The 11,912-nt window shown below is 39.2% G+C and overlaps 1 protein-coding gene across 5 annotated transcripts; it reads left to right on the top strand.

Moving 5' to 3' along the window:
• Positions 1–1,915: 1,915 nt before the first annotated feature.
• LOC113024517 (bifunctional apoptosis regulator) lies at positions 1,916–10,066 on the top strand. 5 transcript variants are annotated; one of them, XM_026171665.1, is made up of 9 exons: positions 1,916–1,988; positions 3,630–3,939; positions 4,851–4,949; positions 6,542–6,635; positions 7,633–7,805; positions 7,887–8,031; positions 8,170–8,349; positions 8,643–8,839; positions 9,765–10,066. In XM_026171665.1, exons 2-9 carry the CDS (start codon positions 3,638–3,640, stop codon positions 9,955–9,957), a joined length of 1,383 nt encoding a protein of 460 aa, XP_026027450.1. In that variant the 5' UTR covers positions 1,916–1,988; positions 3,630–3,637; the 3' UTR covers positions 9,958–10,066. The 5 variants fall into 5 exon arrangements, with proteins under 5 accessions (XP_026027450.1, XP_026027451.1, XP_026027449.1 ...); XM_026171666.1 differs by having other exon boundaries at positions 1,923–2,003; XM_026171664.1 differs by lacking the exon at positions 1,916–1,988 and adding an exon at positions 2,023–2,212.
• The last annotated feature ends 1,846 nt before the right edge of the window (positions 10,067–11,912 follow it).

Raw genomic sequence — 11,912 nt, 5'->3', positions numbered from 1 at the left:
GTTTTGTTTCTTGTGGTTGCAATACTTCAGCATCTACTGTAGCTAGGACTACAGAAGACGAGGAGCATAAAGGGAGTGACTTTTTTTTAAGTGTCAGGTGATTTTAAATGCAGTGTTTCTATCAGGTCAATAAACATCAGCAAACATACTAACTGTTTGTGTGCAGTGTGTTGCTAGCTAAAGGTCCAGCTGTATTTCACAGGGTATTTCACTTAGAGGTGGAGAAAGATAAGAGAGACAGGACAGGAGAGGAAGATAAGAAGTTACATTTAAAGGTAGGGAAATTAAAAACTTAAAGTCTTCATGTGTCTAAACCATTTACTGTGTCTGTACATGGGGCAATATGCTGCCAAACAAACTGAGGTAGACTAACTGTGATATTTAAGGCTACATGAATATCCTCTGCAGGTTAGTGCAGGATAAACAGGTTAGTTTTTTGTACTGTGATGGGTTTAATGTAAAGAACAGTGTCTGTGACTGTTAATGAGAGTGTGGGGAGTGAGTTGGAGGGTGGGGTGGGCTGCTTTTAACTATGTAAAGCACTTTGTGCTACATTTTTTGTATGAAAAGTGCTTTATAAATAAAGATTGATTGATTGATTGATTGATTGATTGATTGATTGATTGATTGATTGATTGATTGATTGATTGATTGATTGATTGATTGATTGATTGATGCACAGTGATCGTGGTTTCATGGTCAGAGTTAAGTTACATCAAGTGTAGCAGAGTATCATTGATATGAATTAACTAACCCTAACCCTGATGCTGAGATCCACTAACATCTGCTGACATCTGGTTGAACATCTACAAAGAGGAGCAGATCAGCTGGTCACAGCTTGTACAATAAGAAAATCTACTTGAGCTCTCAATAGAAATGATTGTGATTTGTGATCCCCCCCCCCCCCCCCCCCCCCCCACACACACACACACACACTGAGTCATGAGTCATTACATCCAATTTTAGGGTTCCTCCACCCGCTGAATCCCACTTTAACTCCTGACTGTACACATTTTCCTGTTTAGAGGCGAAACCACCCTCTACAATGTAGACTGAAAATAGAGCTGTATTTTTTATTTTCCTCCTTTTTCCTCAGATTCAAGCTGAGTATAATTAGAATTAAAATAAAAGTTAGACTAGAGTTTGTATTCCCATCAACTGGTATTATTTTTTTTTATCATTATGATAATACTGTATTTAAACTTTTTTCTGGGAGTAACTGGAGTAAACTTAAGCATCCATTATTGAAAATGTCTCAGATCTCAAACAAAGTCAAATAGTATTCAAATCAGTTCAGAAGCTAAAATGAAATAAGACAAATTTTGATGAGAAAAAACTATGGGACAGGAAAAAAGATTATTCACGAGAGATTACATTGCCTAAAAAATAAACATGCATTTGCTTCCACACATGATCACAATGTAGAAATAAAACTCTCACAATTGATGTCTGAAGTAAAAGCACAAAAAGAAAGTAGTTACTGACTACTACTCAAAGTAGCAAGTAAAGGCTGTGACTAATTTGAAGTACTTTAGACGCGGATTGTGTTCGAGTTATAAAACTTATTCGCCGTCTGATTATATTCACTATTATTCATATTAATCTGCAAAATACCAGTGTTTCCAGGGAATAGAAGCACATTTATTTCCGGTTACTGTAGTAAAGCAGAAGAGTGAAAGCAGCATAAAATGAACCGATTACACTGTGCCAGGTACTTTCTGCCACTCTGCCATCATGATGGTGATTTAGGATAATATGAAGAAGCATAACACACTGTAAACCCGACAGGGTCTCTGTAAAAAGCTTGTGTGTATTTTAATGTTATAATGTGGTGCTGAGGAATAATAAAAATGAGCCTCAGGATCTGATCTGCGCTGAACTGACGCAGGTGTTAAAAAAAGTCACGTCTGCTGGATTGAGCTCTCACTCTACCCAGGAGGAGGACACCGGACCTCTTCCTCACCGGTGACCGGTGACGACATTGTGAGGTAGGCGGGTGGCAGGTACGCATTCAGGCGCATGCGTGGTTGTGGTTGCTTGCATGTGGGGGTTTCCACTGCAGGAGGAGGCTGTGAAAGAGCAGAACTGCTTGAGAACTGCTACTGTGTGTGGATACGTTGAGTTGTACTCGCGAAATGAGCCTGAAATCTAGTTATTAGCCGGATAGTCATGCCACTCTGCAGTCGGTCACCTGTCAGAGACCAGTCCTGAGGCGAGTAACAACTGTAGGTTAGCCAACTGAACCACACCAGTTAGCAGTTAGTAACTTAGCAATCAGCGCGTACTGTTGAGCTAAGTTTGGCTTACTAGCATGTAAGCCTTGAAGCTAACGATAGCGCAGTTTGGTACTAATAATTGTAGTTAACCCATGTTTGCAGATCAGCAGTAACCGATGTGCAACTAGCGCATAGCTAGCAACTAGCTAGCTAATTAGAGAGTGAAGCTAACGTCTAGGGCTGTTAAACTGTACCTGCGTGCTGTCACAGTAAGTGAGCAAACTGTTTTGTTTATGTATTCAGACTTGGTAATGGTTCACCCTTTGTTATTTGAAAATCAAATAAGTTGCACTGTTTGACAGAGTGCTGTCACGAGCCCCTGTTTGTATACGGAAATCAAGTGACTTTTAAGTACTTGTCATATTTAGCTGCCTTTAAGTCAGAAGTCGCGCTTTAATTGCTTGCTGACATCCTATCCCAAGTACCATAGTTTTGAATTAATTTCAATCATAGTTCCTCAGCCACAACTAATTATGGTTATGTTTGCTTTTAAATGCTTGCAGTATTACTTTAGATTTCAGATGTGTGGGGATATATTTATTTTTAGCCATTTACTGAGTTTTCAAGTTCACTTTTTTTGCAAGAATTTAAAAACGTGATATGGAAATGAAACGAAAGCTGTCAAATCCAGTGAAAATGCCAACTACTTTCTGTTTTCAGTTTGTACAGTGTTTTGAGTTTCGAGATGTCATGTCAGAAAAACAGATTCTCGTTTATAAAATATTTGTTTACTGAGCAAAAACATGACTGGTCGCTTTACCCCTTAAATCAAGCACGAGCAAAGCACAGGGCCATCCAGTTATGCAGTTTTGAAATGTTAAAAGAACTGTTGTTGGCAAATATATTTGGATTGTAGTGCCGAGGATAGGCTTGGTGGAAGCACTGCTATCTCTTTTTCTTCTTCTTCTTTTTTTTTTTTAAAGTAAACATTTTTCTACGTGACGCATTTAGAGCATGGGTCTGAAACTTAAATGAGCCGTGGATCACTGCTGGCACTGTCATCTCATTGGAGGGCCACTTTAGTGCTCAAGTAGTACGAACAAGAAAACACCGACACCTATTTCCAAAAAAGTAGTGTTTAATGCAGACATAAGTGTACACATTAGTGTTTGACTGCTAGTGAAAATTGTTTTCTTTACAAATAATTCTCTCACTGAACTAACACAGCCAATCCAACATGTTTGTACATGTTTATACAACTCAGTCCTCCCTAACAAAAAAACTTAACTTCAAGGGCACAATATATTTCTTGAGTTCGAGACCGCTGATTTACAGCTTGCACCCATATCCTACTTAAAACCTAAAATGTTATAGTTTCTGATTTAAGGCTTATTAACCTTGTGTCTCCTTCAGACTTGGATATGTTGCAGCAGATGAAGTTGAATTCAGCAAATGACAGTGTGGAGGAATTAATGGATGAGTCTTCTCTCTTATCCGAGTCTTCCGACCCTCCTCAGTTAAAGTCTTCAGCGAGCGGCATCTCAGAAAATGAATTTTCTTGTCACTGTTGCTATGACATCTTGGTCAACCCTACTACCCTGACCTGCGGTCATAACTTCTGTCGGCACTGTCTCGCTCTATGGTGGGAGTCCTCGCAGAAGAATGAGTGCCCAGAGTGCCGGGAGAAGTGGGAAGGCTTTCCTAAAATCAACATACTGCTGAGGTATGCTTCTCATAGCTGTGCCATATCAGTGGGTTAATGTTTGATATTCTGGCTGCTTTATTCACATCTCACAGAGACTTACTGGCGACTTCTACTAAGCTTGCTTAGCTAGCTTTATTAAGAAATGGAAAGTTTGGATGACCAGTAATGATGTGTGCAGTTACACCAGAAGCAGACATTCATTATTGTTTCACCATAACCTCTTATTGAAGAGCAAAGCACAATATAAGATTGGGAAGAAGCTAGCTGATATGTCATTTAGTAAATCCTAAAAATAAATTGAGTACATTAAGCCTAAAGTTTGATGCTTTTTCTTAGTGGTAGAAGATCCCCATTTCAGTTCTAGGACAAGACTCTAATCTCTTTAGGATTATGTTTCATGGAGAAAAAAAAGCTTGGTGATGTTTTCACCACAGCGAAATCCACATTAGAGGTGAACACTTTTACAATAATATCTGTGATTTGTTTCACTTTCACTCTCTCTCATACACGCAGCTCGCAGTCACATGACCGTTTTTTTGTTCTACTGAAAGACACGAGAGCAAATGTTAGACACAAATATTTTGACATGAGAGTAACCAGGAACTAATGATCTGTGGTAAGGACGTGCGGTTTATAAGAAATGGATGACAACTGATTGACATACTGATGTTTCAACCTAAGATGTGGAAATGTTCTCGCTCAGATGCAGCTGAAAACAGCTGCCAAGATCGAAGATGTCGTTCAGACACTCGTCTCTCCATTGAATTTAAAAAAGAAAAGAAGTATTTATCAGCTTGCCCACAAATTTTCCTTGACATTGCTGTGTCAAGATGGTTTATCTTCATGTGCTCCGCGGAGATAAGTTAGTCCTGCTTAGTTTGATATAGATATCAAACTGATATAATCATATGTAATCCTCTTCTTTTTAGGGATGCAACTGACAAACTTTTTGGTGAGGTCGTACAGCGGAGGAAAGCGGAAATCCAAGCAAACCCCAAAATCTCCCGGAGCTTGTTGGCTTTCCAGAGGTACTTTGATTCTCAAATATGTTTTGGTATATATATGTATATATTGGTGTAAAGTCCATGAAGACTGTCAATTTAAAAACAAGTCTAGCCATTTAGCAACTAACGTTTCACACCATGGGCAGTCTAACATTGCATGCATGTTGAAAAGCTGGGATTTCCAAAGACTGGGTTCAGTCTCACCTTCCTGTAATCAGAGGAAAGCTGCAAACAAACGTGAAGCATTTGATTCACTAATCCTTTTTGCTGACATCACAGCCTGCTTCAAAGACAGCACATACAAGCTGGTGCTCTCCTGAGGCTCAAAGCTAAAGCAGCCCTGAGAGTAAATGTAAATGCAACTCCAAGAAGTACCAATTCTGAATAAATTGTTAATTTACAAAGCTGACATGGCCTGGTGGTGCCAAAAAATCCAAATAAACACTGCCAAGAAAATCCTACAGGGAAGATGATACATCTGGAGGTGTGGACAGTGACCTGGTCTTAATCATGCTCACTGGGAAATCTGACCGGTTTAAATTCAGCTTTCCAGAAGCCCAAAGAGCTAACCCTGAGATATACACTAGCCACAACTGGCTGTGGAGCAGACTCACTAACTCAGCCATGAGTTGTCTGCTGGGTCTTTACCAGATACAGTGATTTAATTCCTCCATCCTTCAGTATGATGCTGACTGACTCAAAGGAAGCTCGTACAACAGGAGGTTTAGCCATGGATGATCCATCAGTCTGCTCCTCACACCTTCGTTTCTTAACTAAGTTCCAGATGCTGCAGTTTCATGCGTTACGCTTTGCAAAGAGATCTATTAACCCTGGAATGAATGAGACTCATGACTGGAATGTTTTGGGATTGAATTTTCAGTGTTGTAGATTTTCCACAGAGAGCAAATTTGCCCTAGTGGTTATCGCACTGCACACAGTGACGCCATACTTATCCACATAATCAGGCTGTGGGTCAGATTGCGTAATGTCACAGGAGTGAGTGCTGCTTCAGCACACAAACCAATCGTAGAAAATGGCTGTGAACTGGGAAAAATGCTTATGTGGAAAAAGAGCTTCCAATAGTCTGTCCTTCTTGTGGTTACCCTGTACTCCGATGCTCTGGAATAACCTTCCCCTCCAAATTAGACAAGCGTCATCAGTGCAGGTCTTTAAGTCCAGATTGAAAACCTATTTTTATTCCCTGGCGTTTAACTCTGTAGGAAACTGACACCTTCTTATTTATTTTATTGTATGTAATGATTTTATGGTATTTTTAATTTGGTAGTTGTTTTGATCTGTGTTGTTCAGCACTTTGGTCTGCCTGGTGTGTTCTTAAAGTGCTATAAAAATAAACGATGATGATGATGATGATGATGATGATGATGATGACTTGAAACACAGCATTGCACACACACCATTGTTTGGCACTGACTTTAAGTAGCTTTAAACTCAACGCTGACCCTTTGCCATACTGATCTCATCTTTGCCAACTTGCCTGACGTCTCCTTCATTTTTCACTTGTATTTATTTGCACGTACTTCATTTATTTTGGGTTTTTAATAAAACTGGGCCAGCTTTACAAAGCCCATCCTTCATGTTTGTCTTCCTCATCTTAGATATGGTGACAACCTGGGTAGATCCAAGACAACCCAGCACAAAGGAGCAGGCTTTTTCTTCTCTGGAGTCCTAACTGCACTCACATGTGTGGCTGTAAGTACACACAAGCAGGTTAGAAATGCCTCCTTGCTCTTAAACATTACCTTCTGGATTTTCTTGCAACGGCAATGATGAGTTGCCCATTTTATTAGGATTTGTGCTGATTTCATAAACGGTATGTGTAAGGTAGACACGGCTCTTCGTTTTGAAAGTGCCTTGTGTCTTACTTATGCTTTCGTTGAACATGTGTCTCCTAGTACCCTAAGTGACTAGCAGAGGGCATGTCCTCCTCAGTCTCAGTTGCTAGTGCCAAGTTACTTTGAATATAACCTGATTTTCCATCTCTAAATTGTGGACCTCTTTAGAATCAAAACATTACTACATTCCTAACCCTACATGTTGCAAAGCCTGTAATTGTTTAGTTTGTTGTCTTTTAACCAAAGCATCAAAATTATGTAATATTGAGGCACTTGGGAACAACGTCCCCCTGTGTTTTGCCACGTGGCTGAAAATGTATGTCTGAGTGTGTACGGTGCAGGGAATAAGTAAACAGATTACAACATAGTTCTGTTTTTGACCTCAGTTCATGGTGATGATTATTGGGTCATCTTAGGTGAACCAAGTGTTGTCATTTCTGCAAAGCCTCAGTTTATTTTGGATGCTTTGGGCAATCTGTTGTGGAAATATAGACTGGGCCAACTCAGCTGCAGGTTCAAGTTAAACAAATGTAGCGACATCTAGTGAAGTTGGATTATTATTGCAAGGTGAGGTAATGGTTATACCAGGGGTGGGCAATCTCAGTCCACCAGGGCCGGTGTCCCTGCAGGTTTTAGATCTCACCTTAGGTCAACACACCTGAATCACATGATTAGTTCGTTACCAGGCCTCTGGAGAACTGCAGGACATGTTGAGGAGCTAATTTAGCCATTTAAATCAGCTGTGTTGGTTCAAGGACACATCTAAAACCTGCAGGGACACCGGCCCTCGTGGACTGAGATTGCCCACCCCTGGGTTAAACTATTCAGACCAGTGTTCCTGTGTATGTTTGTAGGTGATGGTGTTGGTGTATCACTGGAGCAGTGGTCCAGTGGATCAGCATGACCTGCTGATCACTAAGCCCGTGTCTCACTGGACACCTGAAGAGGTTGTATCCTGGCTCGAAAACCTGGGTCCCTGGGCCCAGCTGTACAAAGAACCCTTCCAGCAGGAGAACGTCAATGGAAGGTGAATTATTATTTATTTATTTTTTAAAGAAATGTATTCATTAATGTTTTTAAAATCAATATGATAATTTCTCTGGTTCAGGCTCCTGTTGATGCTGGGGGAAGAAGAGTTGTTGAAATCGCCTTACAGCATTGAAAATCCGGCTCACAGACGGGTTATTCTGGCTGAACTGGAAAGAGTTAAAGCTCTTGGGGTCAAACCTCCCCAGAACCTCTGGGAATACAAGGTGACCACACTTCTGCGTCAGAATGGCTGATGCTCAGTATTATTAACATCTTTACAAGTTGCACATTGTGTTTTGCTGGTAAAGCAGCACATCTGCATTTCCACAGTTAAAGAACCGTCTCTTTACTGTTTCTGTCAGGCGGCTAATGCGGGGAAGTCTCTGTTCTTGCTGTACGCACTGAAGCGCTCCCCTCGTCTCACAATCTTTTACTTGTATTTGTTCGACTACTCTGAGACCTTCCTGCCCTTCCTGCACACTTGTTGTCCAGCCGTCACAGACAGCGATCAACCAGTGGAGAGCAGTTTTGTCAGCTCACAGGTACAAACCAGACAAACTTCCCACTGAAATGACACATGAATAATAAATTGTAATATACTGTAACGAGCTGAAAATGAAAACACTGGGGACCTTTTGTAAATTACATGCTGTGATTGCTTCTGGTAATTAGATGAAGACGGCGCTGTGAGCATGAAGATGTTTAGACTTCTTTAAACTTTGCTCCATGTGCAATGCATATGACTATTCAGGTTACATGTTTTGTTCCTGCCCCCCCCCCCCCCCCCCTTTTTTTTTTTTTTTTTTTCTTTCTCTTTTAAAACTTATTAATTTAGGTGGACCCCAGCTGGCAACAATGGGCAGAGTTTCTTGTGAAATACTGTCTGCTTCCATACCAGCTGATCGCAGAGTTTGCTTGGGACTGGTTGGCCGTTCACTACTGGACATCCCGTTTCATCATTGTTAATGCCATGCTGCTGTCTGTCCTTGAAGGTTGCGCCCTATGGAGACTGTGGATGAGAGCCAGGATCAGGTAAATGCAGTGTGAGGGTTGGGTGATTTTCTTTTTGCTCTTGTTTTTATTATGCAAACACTGAAATAGATTTTAAACTGTCTCAATCCAGATTAGTTCTGCACAGTTTGATAAATACTCTCTAATAAAAATCTAGTTATTAATACAGTTACGGTCATTGGGTATGTGTGTTATGGCAAAAAGTAAGATCAGATTGTACTTTTGTTATACTAACTTTGAGAAGGAAGTGATAGTTGAAATAAAAGATGTGTATACTGTGGTCACGTGGCATACTTTGGTCATCACAAGGCATATTAGTGTTACTCGGAACATTTTCTGGTGCCAAATTAATGGGTATGTGAACCTAGATAAAAATGTTTTTACTTAATTTCAGTGACTGATAAGACCCAGACACAGTAAGTGAATATTCCTGCCAGTCAGGAATATAAACACTGAAACTCAACAGCTCCAAAAGTCAATTTTTTTATCCTAAAATGCTGGTTAAGTGTAAATATTATCTTATCTGAAAGACATGCAGTACGTCCCGCTGAAGGAAAACAGGACCTGCTTAAACATTCCTTGCAGTTCTGTGCAAACCATTGTATTAATGTCATGTTTTCTGCATTGTATGCATAGACTGTATAAAAGGTGGATGTAGTGATGGTGACATCACCTATTGGCTAATGAAAACAAATGGAGCACAGACTTCTCTGCAACTGCAAGTCTTTTTGTATCCAGAGTCGCCCCCTGCTGGCTGTTAGAAAGATTTCTGGCACTTCTGCCTTGGCTTTACATTTCAGACCTAGAGACTACGACCATGTTTTATACTGTCTGTTGTGTATTACCTGGAACTGGATTTGGTATCTCCTGTACAAGATTACAAGATTTGGGTTGATAGCTGTTGAGTAGTGGTTTTATGACACTTGTTTTCTCCCTCTCTTTGTAGGACTCTTCCACAAATGATGTGGAGCCACTTGTGGAAAATGCTAACTCAGGGATTTGCATTTGCCCTTCTTTGGCCTTTTGTCCCGCAGTTTGTGTGCAACTGCCTCTTCTACTGGGCACTCTACTTCAGTCCCATCATTAATATCGACCTGGTGGTGCAGCAGTTAATGCACCCTGAAACAGTAGCATTGTGACAGACTGCACTGGATGAGGAGGTGCCCAATTGATGTGGGACAATTTGCAGCAAATGAGTTGACGAGAAGTGTTTATTTTTAGCAGTAAACACATTGAAGACTGGCTTTATCTACTGTTGGGGAATTTATCTTGGTTCTTGATTTGTTTCTCTGTCTGCCGGATGGTTGCTGTGTTGAACAATAGAGGCACCGGACTACTGAAGGAGAAACAAAAGCAATGAGGTGAGAAACGAGTAACAGTGTCTGACTTGGGTTGATCACTGCAGTGATCTTTTTGCATCAACAGTGCATTCACAAACCACGATGCCTAAACGGTCCGGGGTGGTAAGCGGAATGATAAGATGTGTTTAAACACTCGCTGGAGTAAAGATTGGAATCACGACGCGGTGCTGAAAGCTTTGTAGCCCTGGCATAGCTGTAGTCCAATAGAACATGCGTTTTTATGCTTATACAGAGTCAGTGAAGTTGGAACAAGACATGTAAGGATACATGTTTTTGCATCTGTTATCAAATATCATTCTGGCATGTGATCTACTTTTAGAAAAAATAACCTCAGGCTGCTTCAGGATTATCTATCCAGAATCTGAAGCAGTATTTATAACTCTGCATAAATTCTGATGCATTTCTTACATTTTCACTGTGAGTGTGATCTCTGTGATCTACAGAGCTGTGTGAGAAGTCATTCTGTGATGTTTGGTAACATGACTGAGTGTCAAATGAGGTTTGTAGTTCAGCAGTCTGTTTGGCCTCTCAGGCTTTAGCACCCTTCCAAGTGCAAACAGAGACAGTCTGGCGGAGCAAATGTTCTATGAAGTTTGTTCCAGCGGTTCCAGCATTTGCCTTCACAAGATTTGTGATGCTTAGATTTGAAATTTTTAATATTGTGGGGTTTTTTTTTTTTTTTTATTTGTTTAGGTAATGCATAAAACTTCTACTTTTTTTTTTAAATACTTTTAAATACTTTTATATATATATATATATATATATATATATATATATATATATATATATATATATATATATATATATATATATATATAAAAAATTGTTTTTATTTTCTCACACTGCTGAGAAATATTGTTGCACTTTTTAAAAATTGTTCAAGTAAATTACAGTATACGTTTCCATTTCATGGGTGGACCAAGCTAATCAGAAATTAGGTTTTGGTCTTTTTGTTTTTTTTAAACATGTTCATTTGCACTGAAAAATCTTACACTGTGATGATCATTATTATTATTATTTGTGCTCTTTTGTTTTTGAATGAGACTTTACAAAATAAAGATTTATATTAAATCTGAAGGAGTATTCATAGCCACATATAAATTACTTTCTAAATTCTGATTCATTCTGAAAGGAGCCTCAACCAACTGCTGAGTGCAAAAACAACATTTTTAAAGGGTCTGGATTTAAAATCCTTTGCTACCTTAGGAAATATTTTAATAATGTGAGATACAGGTTTATGATTTTCATGACACACAAGTTAATCAAATATCTAAAAATCTTTAAAATATTTCTCATCACATGAACAGAATATATCAAAGTGAAGAAATTCACTTTTCAAAAATAAATATATATATATTTGATGCTTTTGAGTTCAGTGCTTTTTGGTTTTTTTTTCATTTTCTTTTGTTTTAGTCATCAAAGTTCTGATACAGACACAGACTGTATCAACAATCAACTATCAAAAGTCAGTGAGTAAAAGCTAAAAAATAATTCCATAAATTGCCATTAACATTAGGGGTATAACTGAATTTACAGTACTGTGCAAAAGTTTTGATTCACTCATGTCTTTATTTTGCTTTCAAGGCACCTTCTTGTAATTTTTAAAGGAACCTTAAGCAGTCATTCACCAGGCTTTCTGAAGATCTTTCAAAAACCTATTTGCAGTCCAGTCAATGTACCTGATCATTTTCAGAGGAGAATAGATTTTTTTGTTAAACCACTTATGGAACCAT

Source organism: Astatotilapia calliptera, chromosome 6, assembly GCF_900246225.1.
Source record: "Astatotilapia calliptera chromosome 6, fAstCal1.2, whole genome shotgun sequence".
NCBI lineage: Eukaryota > Metazoa > Chordata > Actinopteri > Cichliformes > Cichlidae > Astatotilapia > Astatotilapia calliptera.
This window is presented reverse-complemented; position numbering and strand designations above follow the sequence as displayed.